The 22,067-nt window shown below is 33.6% G+C and overlaps 1 protein-coding gene across 1 annotated transcript; it reads right to left on the minus strand.

Annotated features, from left to right (window-relative positions):
• Positions 1-1,381: 1,381 nt before the first annotated feature.
• On the minus strand, positions 1,382-2,531 carry LOC115695402 (protein VACUOLELESS GAMETOPHYTES). Its single transcript, XM_030622467.2, has one exon. The coding sequence runs from the start codon at positions 2,461-2,463 to the stop codon at positions 1,651-1,653; it is 813 nt and encodes a 270-aa protein (XP_030478327.1). The 5' UTR covers positions 2,464-2,531; the 3' UTR covers positions 1,382-1,650.
• Positions 2,532-22,067: the final 19,536 nt, after the last annotated feature.

Here is a 22,067-nt window from a genome sequence, read left to right on the forward strand (position 1 = left end):
AAAAGTAAGCTTAACTAACAAATCAAAGAACACGAATAGCCTCTTGAGATTGAGCCTAATCATAACAGGATTAAGATCATTTGATCTAGGATCAACTAGGCGATATTGACTTGAATAGATATTACGGTAAGTTTAATAAATCTAAGTCAAAGTTCAATATCGGTCCCTTCCGATGCATACTCCATGCACCCAACCTGAGCTTTACTTTAACCAATGCTCTGGAAAGAACCTAACATTTCTCCAAATGCAAGTAAACTCTGTTGTAGATTATCATATCAGTAAAACTCTGTGTCTGATAAATCTAGGAAACTTTATTCACATAGTCATGTTTACTTTCCAAAGTGTTGACAACACAATAAACAGGATCAAGTATGTGAAAAGGGTTTCAAATGAATTTATAAATCAAATAGACAAGCAATTGATAAGGTGAACCAAAACATACACAAATGAATGAAAAATACTTATGTTTCTTTATTGATGTTGAATAAAATAGATTACATTGAAATGGAGTTTTATTTAGGGCATAAAACCCAATAGAAACAACTTTTAAGCAACTTGTCTAATTAGTAAACGAAGGAAAATAGTTGCAGAATTATTTGAATCTTTAAATTATTGTGTTATGTATAACACATTTTTTACAACTATCAATCAACAGTTGGACAATTTTTGAAGATTTAACAAAATAGTCAATGTAATAAGGAAAGTTTTAAAAATTCACATTAATGTGCCGATATGATGTTGATAATACTTTATGTTACTCTTTATATTTTGGATATGGCGTACAACCTTAAAATAATTGTTATGAAACTAATGAGTTACTCATTGCAAAGAAAGAGGTGTTGTTGGTTGTTGTTGTGTCGTTGACTATGTTCACACACAATGAATACCTTTTGAAGTAAGGTTCTTTCAATTTTAATTGTATGTAGAAGAATAGCTTGGATCGACCTTAATCCTCAACGGTTGATATTCTTCTTTCACTTGGTATTTTACTTACAGTTGAGTGCTTTTTTGGTTGCATTGGAGCACTTGTTTCAGCTTGTGTACTGGTTCTTCATATTTACAATCTATTGAAATGTATTGGATAGTAACTTCGTCATTTATATAATTTATTCCTTGATCAAATTATCCATGCAAAATATGAGAGACGGAATTGCATCCTTTATCTAATAGTTTAAAAATTTAATCATTATAAATCAGTTTTGGGAGAATTGTCATGTAATACAATAGTTATATTTATTGTGAGGCAACTAATATTAAACTTTAAATAAACTTTAAAAAATCTCATAATGCGGATATGTAATACTAAAAAAACTGCTTTAGTTATCCCTACGCTATATCATATGTACAAGTTAACTACTATTAATTGGCCTGAGTAATTCAATACAATTAAAGTTTATTTTATTTCGAGAACAAGATAATAATTTATTAATTGTATACAAGAGTTAATATAGAATTGAACATGACAAAGAAAGACAAATAAGAAAGGAAATTATTCTACTTAGAAGAAATTAGTTATAGTATTTTGAACAACCACCAAAACATAAATTGAAAACAAAAGAAAGGAAATTACGTAGATAATTATGAGAATAATATTTTAGGAACACAAAATGGAAAACAGAACAGGTCGATATTGGTATGACATTGTATTGTCTATATAAAAAATTGTTGCATGCAGAGCATCCTTGTTCGCTGATTATTTATCATCATTTGCTGAACAGCAATTTTTCTCATGTTTTTTACGATCTCATCATCATCACCATCATCATCATTACCATCTTCTTCTTCTACCTCTTCTTCAGCTTCAGTTGTAGCACACTCCAGATGAACTCCATAGTCACAATCACTACAGAAATAAGCCCAATAGCTCTTACTGATACGTGATTCGCACACATAACAGTAATACTCTACTTCTTTTTCTCCTTCTTCATCTTCTTTCTCATTTGGAGCTTCTTCTTTCTCTTCATAGTCTCTTTCTTTTTCCTGATCATCTTTAATATAGTTATCTTTTTCCTTCTCTGTATCATGATCGCTCTCCTTATTGTCTCCTATTAATTTTGGGGGAGGTAATGAGAACACAAGGTTGAGAGGGTGGCAGTGATCTTCCCGTTCGATAGACTCAGCCAAGGCGACACATTGAACATGAAGGTCGAAGTGACAATCATAGCAGTTGTAGACGAAGGCTCCTCCGCCACTGTTACAACAAGCATGACAGTTGAAGATGTAAGGAGGGGTGGAGTGGAGAGTGAGAGGGTGATCAGGATGAGAAGGGTGTCGAGTTTGTTTAGGGAGCTCAGAACAAGGCTTGTGGAGGATGAAGTCACACTTCTTTTTTGTGCACTTGAATGCTGATGAGCCTGGAGATACTTCTAGTAGACAACATGAGCAGATGATTTCATCCTCTTCTTCATCATTAATTTCACAAGGATTCAATGGGTGCTCATGACTGAAATGCTTGATTTCCATATTGTCGATATCAACAAACTTTACTATACAAGTATTGTTTTGGTTGATATTATTTGAGAGTGAGCAACTTATTAATATAGGTAATGTCGAGTTAATTGTCAACGTTCGTATTGGTTTTACTATATTGTACTCAACTTGCACAAATTGCCATAATTTATGTTTAATATTGTAAATATGGTTCATAAACCGTCGACTTTTACTAGTCAACGTCGCGTTTCCTTGTTTTTAATTAGATCAACTATTAAACTATGAGTTGAAAGACATTATTTATTTGTCTAGTTGGAGTATATGCATGTGATGAGGTAGTTCTTGTAGTTCTTTAATTAGTCATACATGAAGTGTACGTTGCATGAACTCACTCAAGAGAGATAGTGGCACAATTATTAATTGTAAAGTATTGGTTCAAATACATCTCTTAGTCATGTGCTATTCAGTCTTGGATTGTGTTATGACAGCCATGCATGTATGTTTAGTTGCAATTTATTATTCATATACCATATTGATCTAGGTCCAATTACTAATTGTGCCTTGTGCAACAACAAGGCTCAAAATGTTTGGAGCTTGTGGGCAAAATTTAAGATTACCTATTTTTTAGTACAAAATTATGATAATATTGTATTTGGATAGAATTTTAGCTAGTAATGAGTGACGAAACTATTAGTGATGCTTGACTATTATGAAAAAACTTTTAATGTCTCTTTTTCATATCATTACAAAAAAAAAATATCACTTTTAGTAACAAATTTTTAATCATGTAGTACTAACAATGGAGATCGAATATTCTTATAATTAAAGCTCATTATTTTAATGAGTTGTATTTTCATTTTGATACTTATTTTAATCTATTATTTTAACATATATTTATTTCATTAAAATTACTAATTTAAATAACTCTTAATATAAATTACAATTCAATATTTATAAAATTATACTTTAGAAAGATCTGAAAAATAAAAATAAATTATTTTCCATCCCCAATATTAATTTTCCAATAAATATTATGAAAATTACTTAATTTAAGTTGGTCCAAAATTAATTAAAATACAATTTTCAACTCAAATTTAATTTTCTATAAATGTGTATAACTGAATTCGAAATCCAATGTATAAAGATAAATTTTTGAATTTCTCTAAAATAAAATAAAATAAAAACTGGAAAAATTATTCTAATTTATGTTTCTCTAAAATTAAATAAATTAATTTTCAACATAAATATAATTTTCTTATTTAATTAAATCTCTTAAGAAAAATATCAAATATTTAAGTGTCTTAAACAAATCAACTTAAATGTTAATTTTCTTATTTAATTAAATATCTAGAAAAATACCAAAAAGTCTACCTAGAAAATATCTCTCTAGATAATTCATAAACTAATTACTATTTTTTATAATTAAAATATAATATATTTTAGTCTATTTATTTTAATTAAATCATTAATGAAAATTACTTCATTTAAGTCGATCTAAAATTAATTAATAAATTAATTTTCAACTTTAATCTAATTTTAAAATTAAAAAATTTCGAAATATCTGCATTTAAAATAAATAAATGTAATTCAAAATTAGGTGAGAAAATGATTATTAAAATCAAATAAAATATACTCTGAAAATTATTCTAATTTAAGTTGAACTGAAATTGAAAAAAAAAATCCAACTTAAATATAATTTTCTATTTAACTAAATTCATTAAAATAGAAATAATTAATTAAGTATCTTGAATGAAATCAACTTAATTATTAATTCTAATTTAAATACTAAGATAATATTCTAATTTAAGTTGATCTAAAATTAATTAAAATTAATTTTCAACTTAAATATAATTTTCTAATTTAATTAAATTTCATGAAATAGAAACAAACAATTAAGTCTCTTGAATAAAATCAACTTAATTATTAATTCTATTCAAGTTCTAAGAAAAATATTCTAATTTAAGTTGACCTAAAATAATTAATTTTTCAACTTAAATATATATTTCTACTTAATTAAATATTAAAAAATATAAATTAGTTACTAGAAATCACTATCTAGAATATTTCATTAAACTAAGTGTATTTATCTAAATTAATTTTAAAATAATCCAATGAAAAATTAATTTCATTTATTTGAAAATTAATTATGTTCCTAATTCAATTTAAATTAGGTTAAACTAGTATAATTAGCATAATACAATTATTTAAATAAGACAAATAGGCCTTCACAATTAGGGTTGTTCATGTGAGGGAGGGTTGGGTTCCGTATGTCGTACCCACTACTAATGGCCCCTTAACTCTCAGACATGGCCCAATGGAGAGGAATTTAACCTTTCATTAAATAATTGTTATTCATTGAATAAGCCCAATACTAATTGGACCTAAATAAAACTATCATATGTGATATTTTATTTTAGCAACCTAGTCCATTTAAATATCTAGAAATAAATGGGCTTCCTATATGCATCTAAGTCCAAAAGCAAACATATAGACTCACACTGGTCAAATTGATTTGAATGGGCCCTATAATGTTACTAGGTTTACATAGATGAAAGAAATTACAAAATTTACCTGCTACAAATTATTTATAGGATCTATTGACAATTGGACTATGATTAAAATTAGATCATTGGATCTGTCAACAAGTTAATCATAACAATTTAGATCAAATGAATAATAGGTTTGTTAGAAAAATTTTGAATAAACAATTAAATAAAACAAACACAATGTTCATGTAACAATATGTGAAAAAAGATATTAATATAATTAAATTATTATTTTAAACTAACCAACTAAATTTTGAAAATTTAGGGTTGTTAAAACCAACCTTAAATATCTTTTCAAAATTTAAAATTTAAAAATTAAACTAATTTAAAATATCTACGTTTATTTGAATTATTTTATCAAATTAAATTAAATATCTAATAAGATAAATGATTTGAAAAATAACCAAATAGATATTTTCAATATCATTTTCTAATATTATAATTTAATAAAATTAAAATAACAAAATAAACCAATTTCAAAATAGATGTGGTTAGGCAATTATTATTTTAAGAATAAAATAATAAATAAATAATAATTATCCTAATTATATGTCAAAATATCTTAAATTAAGCATATTTCAAATTTCTACAAAAATATCTAACTTATAATTTATAAATAATAGCATTTTTCTAACTTATAATTTATAAATAATTAAATATTTAATAAAACAACCAATTTTGAATTTAAAAATATTATGGTTAGAATATTTATAAAAAAAAAATATGTAGGTTAATTTCAAATTTATTATTTATTTAATTTATCATATAAGATAATTTAATATAATATTTTAAATTAAAAAGATAATGCTATCTTTAATTTAAAATATACCCAATATTAAAATATCTAACCGTATAATTAAATAATATATAAATATTAAGGAAATTAACAAATTTTTAAAATATGGCCCTAATTTAAAAAAAATAATTTTTAAATTTAAACTTCTAAATATCAAAAACTAATAATAATCTATTAAAAAAATTAAATATTATTAATTTAAAATTGATATTTAAGTTTAAATATTTTTAAAATAATATTTAATTTTGAATTTTAGTGTGAAAATTGGAAAATTCAAAAAAAGTGGAAAAAATCCAAAAATTTCGAATTTTGGTGCATGGTGCACCTGCTGGGCACGAGGAGCCTCCTACGCGCAACAGGTAGAAGGTGCAACCTCCCAGTGCCGAGGAATCCTGGCAATTGCAGGATGTCCGCACGAGAGCCCCTGTCCGAAGGAGGGAAGCTGAGCGAGCATTCAGACAAAATGTGTCTGAGATCTGCGCGCACAGCCTCGTTTTGTCCGACTGCCTGTGCGTGCGATGCTCGACCCCTCACATTCAATGGACCCCAATTTTCAAATTGCCATATCTCCTTCGTTTTTCATTGGAATCGAGTTCCGTAAAAATGAAAATTGCTTAATTTTTCACAAGGAATCCAAATAAAATATTTTTCAGAAATAAAATAAAATTATTTTGATAGAAAAATTCCGTAATTCACATACATTCATCAAATAATCAGATAAAACAACATGAACACATCCAAATCAACACACAAACAATATTCATCATTTTAAATCCATATTCATGAAAACAAATCAATATCATGGCTCTGAGGCCAGTTGTTGGGAATATTTTACCAAGATCTAGATTTACTAACAAGTATGCTGATTAACATCCTAAATATGAATTATCTAAAACAATGAAATAAACACATAAGGGTTTAGAAAAACCATACATTGATTGCAGCAGAATATAATGACTCCTTCCGTTCAAGATCTCTAACCCTTAATTCCTTACTATAGCAGAGCATTATCAAGATCTAAACCTGGATCTCTTTCTCTCCTTCGGGTTTGGTTACCACCGTCTTACTCACTATGATTGAGTACTTGACTTGATATGTGTGGGCATGGCACTCATCACTAAGGCTTCGAATAGGTGAAGAACAATGAAGGAGGTTGGAATCACTAAGGAAGGAACTCTCTCATCTAGGGTTGGTTGAATAGTCAAGTTGACATTTACTCGATGAGTGAGAGTATCATGCTCCTTTTATAGTGTTTCAACTAGGGCTTAGGGTTGAATTATATGGATTAAACAACAATAAAATATTGGGCAAAATAAACTTAAGTGTCGTATACATAAGTGGACCACTTTCTAGTTACAATTTTGCCACTTTATTTCAACCACTTATTCTTCTTTTCAATAATACCATATTTTTCAATTCAATCCTTATAAATGCCAAAGCTATTTATTTAATAATTATAATTAATTACTAAATAAAATTTTCATTTATGTAATTTATTAATTAGACCATGCAAAGTCTCTTAATTAACAAATTGACCCCAAAACCTTTTTTTCTTCACAATTAAACCCTTGCTTAGTGAAAATTCATAAAAAAGACATAGTCTAATTTTAGAATTATAATTGATTAATTAAAATCAATTAACTGAGTCTGCAAGCAGTATTATCTCAACTAGTGAGGGGACCATGGGCTTATATAACGGAGCTTTCAACAAGTAGATCTAGAATTCACTAAGTAAATTCTCAACTTATTAATTCCTCATTGAACCACTATCGAACTTGGAATTGAATACACTCTCAGTTATATAGAACGCTCTATATGTACCACGATATAGATACGTTATGATTATCCATTATTACAATCCTAATAGTCAAGGATCCTCTATAGATGATGTACATTGAATAGGGACAAATTTACCGTTCTACCCTTCAATGTATTTTATCCTTAAAACACTTAGCTACCTATAAATGATATTTCAGTAAACTAATATAATTACTGAAGTGGGATCTCAATCATTTATCTCTATTCAGCCAAGCTCGAAGGAAATTATCGTTTCACTTCTATGTCCAGATAGAAGCTATAGATTCCATATCTATGATTAGCGCTCCCACTCAATTGTATTATCATGTTCCCAAAATGTACGTATCACCCAGACCAAAAGGTAGGCTTAACTAACAAATAACACTCCTGAGATCGAACCTAACAATGTTAGGATTAAGATCCATAAACCTAAGATCAACTATTGATATTGACTTAGAAAGATATAAGGGTAATTTTATGATATCTTATCTAAGATCAATATCGGTCCCTTCCAACGTATACTCCATACATCCGATACTGGTAAACTCTGCTAATGCCCTGGAAAGCACATAGCACTTATCGAAGGTGTAAGTATACCTATCGCTGATTATCATGCCAGTCTAAATCCAGTGAACTGATAAATGAGGGAATTAAAATTTTGAACATATAATCATGATTATATTCCACTGTGTTGACGACACTATAATCATGAACAAATAAATATGTTTTAGACTTAATAGAATTTATACATTAAACTATATCATGAAATAAATGATGTGAACCATGCAACATAAAATGATTTCTGATCTTTATTAATTAGTAAATCTCATTATATTGAAATGGGTTTTATTTAGGGCACAAAACCCAACAGTCTCGCGAGTGGCAAAGAAGATAAAAATGGAGGTTCAAGCCAGGCTGCGTCTCGCAAGAAACGACATATACCCTCAGATATCTCTTTTAGAAATCACCCATAATGACTAGCAACTTCATCCTAATTGGTTTTTATTAAATGGTCCCTAATCTTTGCATCATTTACTTCAAGTAAGGATTGAGGTTTTTGGGTTTTGAGTTTAAATGGAAGAGCTAATTCATTAGTGCACTCTATTTCTATGAATTCTGGAAGAGAAATCCCGATTCTTGGAAGAAATTTATTAAAACTAGAAACTTATAAATACGATCAACCTAAAATTTTTACTCTGTCCAAATCCTAAAAATTACCCAAAAAAGTTAAATCAAAACTACCAAAACTGAGCAAAGAGAACGGTAATGCAATTAGTTATAAATAAAAAAATAAATACCAAGAAAAATAGAATAAACAACTTACTGGTCAAAGATGAACGTTTACCCAGGGAGGAATCCTGTAAATGGATTTGAGATAAACAACTAAATGAACCCTGGCAACTTTAATTTTGAAATTGAAGATTAAGTTTGAAGATACTCGTAGGAAATAAGTCAATGACAAAGAGGGCATGCAAGATTTTAAGGAATTGGAAAAAGAGTTTTTCGCAGAAAAGCTCAAAGTTTGTTGAAAGCAAAAATAGTGGAATAATAGTTTCTTTTCAATTTTTTATACCTTAAGATTGGACACCGTTAGAGTAAAAGAAATAGAGATCTAACAGACAAGAACAAGGGAGAATTTGAAGAGATGGGTCATTAAATGCTAATGATGTTCCTGGAAATCATGAACCGTCAAATTCAAAAGCATGCAATTTTTTAAATTGGATTAAGACAAATATACCCTTTGTAATCATTTAAAAAGTACTTTTTATTAAAAAAAGAACTTTTTAAGGGGCAATAGTTATACCCAAAATTCAGCTGCACTTCAGAGAGCAACACGTTGTTCGGATTTTATTGTCTAAATAAACCCATTTCAATCTAATCTGATTTGTTATCAATAAAAGATTAGAAGTCATTTATGTTAACATGTAGTTTTTCATGAACCGTCAAATTCAAAAGCATGAACCGTCAAATTCAAAAGCATGCAATTTTTTAAATTGGATTAAGATAAATATACCCTTTGTAATCATTTAAAAAGTACTTTTTATAAAAAAAAATAACTTTTTAAGGGGCAATAGTTATACCCAAAATTCAGCTGCACTTCAGAGAGCAACACATTGTTCGGATTTTATGGCCTAAATAAACCCATTTCAATCTAATCTGATTTGTTATCAATAAAAGATTAGAAGTCATTTATGTTTACATGTAGTTTTTCATGTTTATGGTTTAATATATACAAAATCTGTTAAGTCCACAACATATAGTTGTTCACAATTATAGTGATGTCAACACAGTGGAATGTGATTGTGATTATATGCTTCAAAAGACAATGTCCCTGGTTCATCAGTGCACTGGATTTACACTGATGTGATAATCAGCGATAAAGTATGCTTACACTTGGATAAGTGTTATGTTCTTTCTAGAACATTGGCAAAGTATGTTAGTTTCAGATGTATGAAGTATACATTGGGCTGGGACCGATATTGATCTTCGTAAAGATAGTATAATCTTAGCGTTGTATCTATCTAACTTAATATCACTGGTTGATCTTAGATCAAAAGATCTTAATTCTGACATGCTTACGTACAATCTCATGAGCGCTATTCATGTTCTTTGATTTGTTAGTTAAGCCTACTTTCTGCTCAGGGTGATGCGTACATTTTGGGAACATGATAGTACAAATGAGTGGGAGCGCTAAACATAGATATGGAATCTATAGCTTTTATCTGGACATAGAAGTGAAACGATGATTTCCTTCGAGCTTGGCTTAATAGAGATAAATTGAAGAGCTCTTGTTTCAGTGATTATATTAGCTCACTAAAACATCATTTACAGGAAGCTAAGTGTTTTAAGGATAAAATACATTGAGGGGTGAAACGGTAAATTTATCCCTCTTTGGTGTAAATCATCTATAGAGGATCTTCTATTATTGAGATTAGAACAATGGTTAAATGTTTACAGCGTATCTATATCGTGGAACATATATAGCGTTCTATATGACTGAGAGTGTAATTCCAAGTTCTATGGTGGATGCAATAAGGAATTAATAAGTAAAGGAATTTAATTGGTATATTCTAGTTCTGCTTATTGGAAGCTCGGTTGTATAGGTCTATAGTCCCCATACTAGTTGAGACCATGCTGCTTGTAAGACTCAGATAATTGATTTTAATTAATCAATTATAACTCTAAAGTTAGACTATGTCTAATTTATGAATTTTCACTAAGCAAGGGCTGAAATGTGAAGAAAATAGATTCTAAGGTTTATTTATTAATTAATTGACTTTATTAAGTCTAATTAATAAATATATTAAATGGAAATTTTATTTGGTAATAAATTTTAAGTATTAAATAAATAGTTTTGGGATTTAAGTGGATAGAATTTAAAAAATGGCATTTTTGAGAAAATAAAGAAAATTGTTAAAAAATGGCAAAATTGCAAAGTGGGGCCCACTTACTATGGCCGGCGACCTGCAAGGGTATTTACCATTTAATTTTTTCATTATTTTAATGCCTAATAAATCTAACCTAAACCTAGGTGGTTGCCTATAAATAGATAGTGATGGCTCACACTTAAAGATTATGAAATTCAAGCCTTCAGTGAAATTTTCCTAAGCCATTTCTTCAATTATTTTCGAACCAAACTCTTCTCTTTTTCTCTTCATATTTTCATACCTTTAGTGATAAAGTAAGTGCCTATACACATCAAGTGATATTCAATCATAGTGTGTAAGGCTGTGAAGAATCTAGATTCAAGAGAAGGACATTCGGGCTCAGATCTTTGTGATACCCTGCTATAGACAAGACACAAGGGTTAGAGATCTGAGTGGAAGGAGTCATTATTATTCTGCTGCACCCACTGTAAGGTTTCTGAAACTATATATGTGTTTATTTACATTGTTTTAGAAATTCATATTTAGGATGTTAAATAACATACATGGTAGTAAATCTAGATCCTGGTAAAATATATTCCAACAACTGGCCTCAGAGCCATGGTAATTATTTACTTTCATGAAATATGAATTAAAACGATGTTTGTGTTGATTTGGATGGTTTCATGATGGTTTATGTGCTTATTTTATGATAGTTTGGAAATCGCATTATATGTTGCAAAAATATTTCTTTTTTCGTTCTGGAAATATTTTTACTGTAAAGTACACAAAAAAATAATAAATTTAGGCTTTTACAGAACCCAATTTGGATTTTTTATGAATTAGTTATGATTTTTTGATTTTGGATGGAAATATATAGTTCTGGATGCACAGGTCTGTGTGCGTGGGGCTAAGCATCACTCGGACAGCACGCACGTCCAGACAGGAGCTGACCGAGAATTCTCGAACACAGCCCTGTTTGAATGGCTGCTCACGCCTAGTTTCCTACACATCTGAGACTGCATGCAGCCTTGTTCCTCGCCCAGCCTCCTCCATCCACGCGCGCAGGGGTATGCATTGCATACCCCTGTGCACCAATTTTAATTTCATCATTTTTTTTATTCAAAAATCGTTTTTCATTGAAACAAAATTCAAATTTTGGTAGAATTTTGTGTATAATCTAAATTTTTAATTAAAGATCTAATTATCAGAATAAAATTAATTTTTAATAATTTTTTAATTAATTAAAATTAGTTTTAGATATTAGTAGGATTTAAATTTTGAAATTTTGAGTTTTCACAAAAATAGCCATATGTTTAATTTTGAAATTTTAGATTATTTTATTTATATTAATTTTAGATCAGATATTACATTTTTTATTATTAAATTTGAATGATCATATTTTGATATTAAAATAATTTTTTTTAAAAAAAATAATCTTGTTTAAATTTTCAAAATTTGCTAACAATATCGTATTTTTTCAAATTTGTTATTTTTTGAAATATATTTTATTAATTAAAATTATAAGATTTGATAAATGTTAGTTTTAACATTTTATCTTATTAGATATTTTTTTAATTAAAATTAATTTTTGCAAAAATAACATGAAATTTGAAAAGTTTGTTAGTTTAGGTTTGAATAGAAATTTTAGGGTTTCTAACCATAAAATTTTTAAAACTTATTTTATTTTATTTTTTTTAATAAAATTGGTAATTTCCTAACAATAAAATATATTATTTTTAAAATTGTTTATTTTGTAATATTTAATTTTATTAAGTTATAAGATTAAGAATATAATATTAGGAATATCTAAATTTAAAAATTCAAGATATTATATTATCTGTTGACGCAGTTTCTCGTCAACGGATCTAAGAAGATCGTAAAACGAGCAAGATGAACACAAGCAATAGTTAATCAAAGTAAACCGGTTTGCAAAAAGAAATTCACCAAAAACAAACACAAGAATTTTATAGTGGTTCACCCCCTTTCAGCGGTAATAGGCTAGTCCACTTGGAGTGTTATTGATCTCAATGCTTGAGGGGAGTTCTCCAGAGTTATGTTCTCTAAGAGTTCACTCCTCAAGTGAGTTTTTAGAATTTGAGAGAGGGAGCTCAAGAGTATGATGTCGTGAGTATCAATTTTAGGATCCCTTTACAAGTGATTTCACCCCCCTTATATAGATATTTATCTAGAATTTAAAATCCCTTAAACATAGGTATGCCCTCCCGTAACTATAGTTGGGTTAGGTTCAAGATACAAAATAATAATAAAATAATTATTTAAAAAATAAATATCTCTTCACTTATCATTTTTTACTATAATTTCGAAGCAGCTCTAACAGCACTCGTCCCTCGTATTTAGCGGACCCGGACGGTCATGGGTACCTGAAGGGAGCTGATTGGGTCGGTTCGTGCCCATCACGTCCTTGAGATAATTTGACAGCTGAGGAGCCCTTTGCACCTTAGCACTTGACGGTTGCACCTTGGCGCCTGATGGAGTTGGGAGCTTAGCTCGCTCAAAATGCTTCTCCTTGGCCAATGTGCTCCTCCATGGCCGATGATCTCCTCCTTGGCCCATGAGCTCCTCTTTGGCAAATGAGCTCCTCCTTAGTCCATTAGCTCCTCTTTGGCCCATGAGCTCCTCTTTTGAAAATGAGCTCCTCCTTGGTCCATGAGCTCCTCTTTGACCAATAAGCTCCTCCATGGCCCATGAGCTCCTCCATGGCCCATGAGCTCCTCTTTGGCTATTGAGCTCCTCCATGGCCAATAAGCTCCACCTTGTTGGACCTCCATATCTAGAGTAAAAATTCAAGCACAATTATTTTGGATTTTTTGAGAGATAACATTTGCCCCCCAAGTTTATCATAACTTTATAATATTGTGATGGACTTGTAGAAAAAATAATCCCCGCGCGCTTGGACTTCACACCCGCATATATCGATACTGCTGAGTGTAGACATGTAGAAGATCACAAATATTTTTAAGCATCTTTGGACATAAACAAAAGAAGTGAAATAATAATAATAATAATAATAATAATAATAATAATAATAATAATAATAATAATAAATTAATTAATCCTTTTAGCCTTTAAATGGGCCCTCTCCTTTCTTTACAACCCACCCATTCTACTCTTCATTCTATATGATAGATTTTCTATAAATTCTCTCAAATAGCTCCAAGAACCATTTCAAAGGAATGCTCAAAGTTGAAACTAGAGATTATTGGAAGGGATTCAAGCTTGGGCATCATTATTGAGTAAGTTTCTCTCACCCATTCACTATTTAATTATATTTTCCATGTTAAAATTCATAGAAAATATGAACATCATAGTGTTCTTTAAACTTTTTCACAAACCCCTCTTTTTACATATTTGTTTTTTCCAAATGTTGTGAAATTTGGCTTGAAATTTTTGGAATCTATGAATGAAACTTTGCAATGTAGGCTATGGGTTATCTTAATCCACTCTTTATTTTAGAAATGAGTGAGATTTATGTATTTGGTGTGATTTGAGTGAACTTTTTGGGAAAAAATGAAGAACATGATGATGATAGTGATGAACATTTGAAATCCCTAGTTTTGATCCAAAAGAAATTTAAAATGGAGAGAAAAATGTGTTTGTGGTTATTTAGGCTTTAGAGGATAAAGACAAAAAAGTAGAATGGGTTGGAGTATGTAGGAATTGATGAGTGTAGATGTGTAGATACCATCTCCACGCCTATTGATGCATATATATACATTTTTTTTTTTTTGAAAATAAAAATACATAATAATGCCAATTAGGTCTCCTCTTGTGCCAATTGGCTCCACTTTCCTTTGTTGGAGCTCATGGAGCCATTCAATCGGCTCCACCCTTTTTTTTTTCAGCTCCACTTTCCTTTGTTGGAACTTATGGAGCCATTCAATCGGCTCCACTCTCTTTTTTTTCAGCTCCACTTTCCTTCATTGGAGCTCATGAAGCCATTCAATCGGCTCCACCCTTTTTTTTTTCAGCTCCACTTTCCTTTGTTGAAGCTCATGGAGCCATTCAATCGGGTCCACTTTCCTTTTTTTTTCAGCTCCATTTTTTTTTCAGCTCCATTTAAGGAGCCTATTGAGCCATTTGACCCATTTGTGGGAGCCTATGGAGCCATTTGCTCCTTTGTTGGAGCTCATGGAGCTACACATATTGCTTTATTTTTTTTATTTTTTTTACACATGTATATACCAAGAATACATAGAGGAGGTTGATGCTTCAATAAAATTCTAATATACCCAAAACAAGCCAAAAAATAAATAAAATACTTTTTTTTTTTAAATTAAATTCATTTAGCTTAGTTAAATTAAACTAGGTTTATTCCAATCCAATTTAACACAATTAAATTTTTCCAATTTGATTTAAATCAAATTTAGTTTACATCTAATTTTTGTAATTGAATTAGTTTTTATCTAATTTATTTTAATTAACTAGCCTCACTACCTTACCAAGTGAATTTAACATAGCATTTTTTTATTTATTTTTTGTTACCTCATTCCATGCTTGTATGCTCACTCCCCATACTTGTGTTTGTAGATGTATGCTCGTGACCATTGGGGAGGCGACAACCATATTGAGGACGACCTCCTTGCTCATCTATACTCAGACTATCAATCACCTAAAAATTCATCTGATTCGTTGTCTTCACCTAGCCCTTTAAGTAGTAGTGAGTCATTTGGCGGATCTCACGAAACTACATGTCCTATTCATAGAGTGAGGAGATTGAAAAGAATCCCCCCACGCTGGGCCTTGTACTTCTTGCACGAAGGAGAGTGCTCCACCCCTCACGCTATTACAGAGATGGCCAATCCTTCCTCCCAAGACGGCCCAGAGGAAAATCAAGCTCATACTGCTCCTCAAAATCCTCCTACCCAAAAGAGGCGGACTCAGCAAGAGGAAACGGCTCCACACATGGCGACCAAAAAACAAAGGAAGCGGAACCAACAAGAGGTTCAACGCATGGCGCCTACCTTAGAGATGAAGGCACGCTATGATCATAGTACTTGGGATCCCAACGTCTCAATCGAACGTCCGGACAGCAGTTTGGAGTCATCCGAGGTGCAAAGTTACCTCTCTTTGTACCCTCTTGGTGAAGGGGTGAAGGTAGTCCCAGCGAAGAAAGGCCAAAAAGTTGGCTCTCCCCCAGGTGATTCCTGTGCTTGGACAAAATACCACATCGAGGCTGGAGCGACCTTGCCACTACATGATTACTTTCGAGATGTGGCGAACTACTTTGATGTTTCCCCGGTCCAAATTGCTCCTCATGGGTACCTGGCCTTATCTTCTTTGTTCATCGTATATCATCAGAAGGGATGGGGAAGACCTTCTCCTCACGAAATTCACTACCTCCATTCCTTCCGGACTTGCCCATCCATGAACCATTCTAAATACTTCTACTTTATGAACCGAGAACAGGGTCAGCTGTATGTTTATGATATTTGTAGCACAAACCGCAGCGACAAGCATCGGACGTCCTACTTTTTTACAACCCCCATCGACACTACCCACCGGGCTTTCAACCATACCGGTACATATTCCAGACCGGTCCCAACCGAGGAGATGATACAACATGCGGCAGCCTTGACATCCATGCCAGAAGCTGAAAAATCAGCCCCAAAGATTGTAACTGTGGAGACGCTCGAGTTAGTGGGATTGTACCCGCCTCAGCATAACTCAACTGCCGCAAGCACAATCGATGGACCTGATGCTCCTGCTATTCCCATTGACGGGGGGAATCCTTCTCATGGGAACTTTACTACAGCCGACTCTTCCATCCACATGTCTTTACCACCCACTACTTCGAGGAGGGATACTGGAGTGATTGTTGGTGTTGATAGCAATCCCGAGGATACTACAATGCTCAATGATTATGACTCTGAAGGTTCCTTTCTCTCCTTTTTTTTATGTATACTTATTCACTTTTTTGGACATACCTATATGATAACATTATGATGTTGTGTGTGTTGTAATATTAATTTTTTTTTTACAGATTCAGATATGTTCCACCAACTGATTGCGAGTTATGGTGAGACTGAGGATGTGAATGAGTCTGGAGGAGAGGAAAGTGCTCAAAGCCTTCCTCTAGTCCCTCGAGCCTGCTCCCAACTAAGGAAGCCTTGTCCTGCAGCGGTAGAAGGCGAGGAGAATGCTCAAGCCTCTCCTTCTGTCCCAAATCTTGGTGGCTGCATGAGGAGACCTTCCATCGTGGTTCCTAGAATTCGTCCCGATGATGCCACAATTCAGATGCTAGAGTCTGTGCACGACAACATTGACCTCCTTGTTCGAAAAACTGCATCTCTTGAGGTGGTGCGTGACATGTCCAACTACGAAGGTGATACTGTTAGTAGAGGAGTCCAAGGCATCCTTCGGGTACGTGATGGACTATTTATCAAAATGTATTGATAATAGCCTATCTTTTCATGTGCACGCTCATATTTATATGATCTCATAGCCTTTTATTGTGCTAACACCCTTTCATTCTCTTATATTTATTTATTTGTTATTATTTTTTTAGGGTGTAACTCAATTCATGGTCTCCAATCTTAATTCTTAAAATTTACAAGAGAAACTAGCTGTCGCAGAAGCAGCCCTTAAGGAGCAGAAGAAGCTCTCTGCTCTTTTGGATGGAAAGTATGAGCGTGACAAGGATGAACTTAAGGACATTCTTGGTAAGAGGCTGACAGAACTCAATGATGCGCAAAGACAACTGAAGGAGAGAAAGGGTCAAGTGGGTTATTATATTGATCAGAACTTTGCTCTTGCGAAGATGAATATGGCGCTAGAGAAGGCGCTAGAAAAGGTCACTAAAGAACATGACTCAACGGTTAAGGCTTTGAAGGACACTATTTAGAAGCATGAGGAGACGGCAGCGAGAGACCATCAGAACTACAGGTGTGCCTTCGACGACCAATTTTATCAATTGTGGAAAAATAACCAAAAACTTAACCTTTCACACATGCCACCCCAGAATAAAGATAAGGAGCTTATGAAGTGCAAGGCAAGACTCCTTCGAGAAGCCACGCTTCCTTCCACAACTAATATTCCCGGTGCTGCTACTTTTATGGACACGCCTGAAGATACTCTTCCTTGAGAGTTTTAGCCTTTGTGCTATTTATCCCGAGCGCATATGCTCCTTAGTTTTATTATCTTTAGACAAATTTCATGGGTAGTTTGTGTTTTTCTTTCCTTGGTTACTTTTCATCCAAGTACTTGACACAGTCTATTTTTTTTTCTAAGTTATCCTTAGTTAAATAGCTAATTAAACGAGTTTTCTCTTTAAGCTCTCTTGATGAACATTTTTGACTTACTAATTTTTGTTTGGAGTTAATTCTCTTTTCTAGATTAAGTGCTTATCATGTATATGATTAAATCCACTCTCTATCAATTATAATTTTTAGTCTAAGTGTTTGTGATTTTAAGAAATTCACCACTTTTCTAAAATTATTTTTGTTTATGGAAATTGTAGGATTAGGTACGAGTATAGTCAAATCCATACCCTTATGCCCCCCCAAGTTACTAAGGTTTGATGATTATCCTTGGTGACTTGTTTTTGGGTTTGGCAATGTAACTATATTTTGAATAAATAAAGAAATATTTTTATTCAAGCGTTGAAAATAACAACTTTAAGAATTTCTAAGAATATGACAATCTAATAAAGATCCTGGGCATGAAAAAATAACTAAATAAGTAAATAAATAAACTAAGAGGAAACTTGGCTAAACATCAAATTAAGCTAAGGACCCCCAACCAAGGAGGACTTCCACCTATTGGTAGTATCACCTCAAGTGCTCACTGTTCCACGCTCGCGGCACTTGCTCCCCGTTAAGGCGAGCGAGCTTGTATACTCTAGGCCTCAAGACAGTTTCGATCTGATACGGTCCTTCCTAATTGGGCCCAAGGACCCCAGCTGTTGGGTCAAGCTTCACTAAGAACACCCTTCTTAACACCAAGTCGCCTATTATAAACTCCCTATTCCGAACACGAGATTCATAATACTTCTTTACCCGTTGTTGGTGAGCGGCATTACGTAATTGTGACTCCTCTCTTCTTTCATCAAGTAAGTCTAGGGCCTCCTCCAGTAGTAGGTGGTTACGGTGTTATTCATAGTACTGATTTCGGTGTGAGGGCACTTGGGTCTCAACTGGGAGCATGGCTTCACTCCCATAGGTGAGTGAGAAGGGAGTATTTCCTGTAGCTGTTCGGTGTGAGGTCCTATAGGACCAGAGTACTTGTGGGAGCTCCTCCGGCCATCTTCCTTTGGCAGCCTCTAGGCGCTTCTTTAATGTAGTCTTTAATGTTTTGTTTACTGCCTCAACTTGTCTATTTGCTTGTGGGTGAGCTACTGAAGCAAAATTCTTGACTATACCATTCTTCTTACAAAATTCCGAAAATAAATCACTATCAAATTGTTTTCCATTATCTGATACTATTTTTTGTGGAACTCTGTAGCGACATAGAATGTTTTTCACGACGAAGTCGAGCACCTTTTTTGAAGTTATGGTGGCCAAAGGTTCTACCTCAACCCATTTTGTGAAGTAGTCTACCGCGACTACTGCACATTTAACTCTACCCTTTCCTTGTGGTAGAGATCCAATCAAATATATCCCCCACACAGCAAAGGACCACGGGGACGTCATAGAAGTGAGTTCCACTGAAGGGGCTCGTGGTATTGTTGAGAAGCGTTGTCACTTTTCACACCTTCTTACATACTGAAGAGAGTCTTGACTAATAGTAGGCCAGTAGTATCCTTGCCTTATTGTCTTTTTAGCTAAGCTATCCCCTCCGGCATGGTCCCCACAAAATCCTTCATGGACCTCCTTCAATATGCCTTGTGCTTCTTCAACTGTCACACACCTCAATAATGGCATGGAGTATCTCCTTCTGTACAATTTTCCATCCAACAGAGTTAACCTTGGTACCTTATACAGCAACTTCCTTGCCTCACTCTTATCAGAAGGGAGACTCCAAGTAGTTAATTAATCAATGAGTGGAGTCATCCACGTTATTTGAGTATCGACCAGCTCCATGTTAGCCTCTTCATTTTTCTCCACATTGATACTCGGTTTAGGGAGGAACTCTACTTAGACAACGTTGAGTGTATCAACTTCCTTAGTGGTGGCCAACCTTGCTAAGGCATCAGCATTCGAGTTTTATTCACGAGGTACTTGTTCTATAGAGTAATACTCAAATTGTTGGAGTTGTTTTTGTACTTGCGAAAGCTAAGCCGCCATTTTTAATCCTCTTGCTTGATACTCACCCAATACTTGATTGACTACTAGCTGGGAGTCGCTAAAACAACAAATTGCTTTCGCACCAAGCTCCTTTGGTAGCCTCAGCCCAGCCAATAAGGCCTCGTACTTGACCTCGTTATTGGATGCTTCAAACCCAAACCTTAAGGCTGAATGAATTCTATACCCATCCGGGGTGACAAGAATGATTCCTGCCCCCGAGCCGTGCTCGTTAGATGACCCATCAACAAACAAATGCCATACACATTCTGGTAATTCTCTCGCACTATTCTCCTCTTGCAACCCAGTGCATTCGGCGATGAAGTCGGCAAGTGCTTGCGCCTTTGTGAACGCCCTAGGATGGTATGTGATCTCAAACTGACCCAACTCGACAACCCATTTAAGGAGTCAACCTGAGGCCTCTGGTTTCATTAATACTTGTCATAAGGGCTGATTAGTTAAGACATGGATGGGATGTGCTTGGAAGTAAGGTCATAGCTTCCTTGACGAATGGACTAGGCAAAAGGCCAGCTTCTCCATGGTTGGGTAACGTGACTCCGCTCCCACAAATCGTTTGCTGATGTAATACACTAGATTCTGAGTCTTCTCCTCTTCACGCACCAATGTCGCCCTCAATGCATGCTCAGTTACAGCCAAGTATAGGTACAACACCTCCCCCATGATTGGTTTTGATAAGATAGGGGGTTCAGCCAGGTGTTTCTTCAATGATTGAAATGCTTGTTCACCTCCCCCATGATTGGTTTTGATAAGTGCTTTCTCCCAATAAGTTGAAAAATGGTAAACACCTATCGGTGGACTTGGACATGAAACGATTGAGTGCAGCTATGCGTCCGGTCAGGCTTTAGACATCCTTCTTTCTTTTTGGGGAAGGCATGTCAATTAGTGCCTTTATCTTCTCAGGGTTTGCCTCAATACCTCTTAAGTTAACGATAAAGCCAAGGAACTTGCCTGATGATACCCCAAAAGAGCACTTGAGTGGGTTCAACTTCATGTTGTATCTTTTAAATATAGAGAAACACTCTTCCAAGTCGTCAACGTGGTTCTTTGAGAGTTTGGACTTGACAAGCATATCGTCAACATACACTTCCATATTGACTCCAATTTGATTGGCGAACATTTTATTTACAAGTTGCTGGTAGGTAGCACCAGCATTCTTCAACCCAAAGGGCATCACATTGTAACAATAAAGCCCCATGTCAGTAGTGAAGCTCGTGTACTCCCGGTCCGCCACATTCATGGGTATTTGGTTATATCCAGAATACGCATCCATGAAAGACATAAGTTCATGACCAGCGGTAGCATCTACTAGTTGATCAATGCGAGGAAGTGGGAAGCAATCCTTGGGACATGCCTTGTTTCAATCAGTGAAATCGATGCATGTTCGCCACTTCCCATTTGGCTTTGGCACCAACACGGGGTTCGCAACCCATACGGGGTAGAAGGCTTCACGAATAAAATTGCTGGCTAATAGTTTGTTTACTTCCTCTTTCAAGGCCGCAGCTCTAACCTCATCAAGTAATCTCCTCTTTTGCCGTTTGGCGGGCACGTCTTTGTTTAGGTTCAGCACTTGGGACATTACATTTGGACTTATACCTACCATATCAGAATGTGCCCAAGCAAAAACTTCTTGGTTGTCACGGAGGAAGTGAATAACAGCCTTCTTAATCTCCTTACTTAAGTGCTTCCCCACTTTCACGGTTTTGGTTGGTTCATTTAAGTTAAGAGCAACTTCTTCAAGTTCCTCAATGGGACCCAAGTCAACACGGTCATCGCCCACACGAGGGTGTATCTCTTCTATATCAGGAATTTCTCTTGCTCCCCTGTTTTCCACTTCAATATCGTTGTTTACGACCAACATCTGGGCCCCTGG

Source organism: Cannabis sativa, chromosome 6, assembly GCF_029168945.1.
Source record: "Cannabis sativa cultivar Pink pepper isolate KNU-18-1 chromosome 6, ASM2916894v1, whole genome shotgun sequence".
Lineage (NCBI taxonomy): Eukaryota > Viridiplantae > Streptophyta > Magnoliopsida > Rosales > Cannabaceae > Cannabis > Cannabis sativa.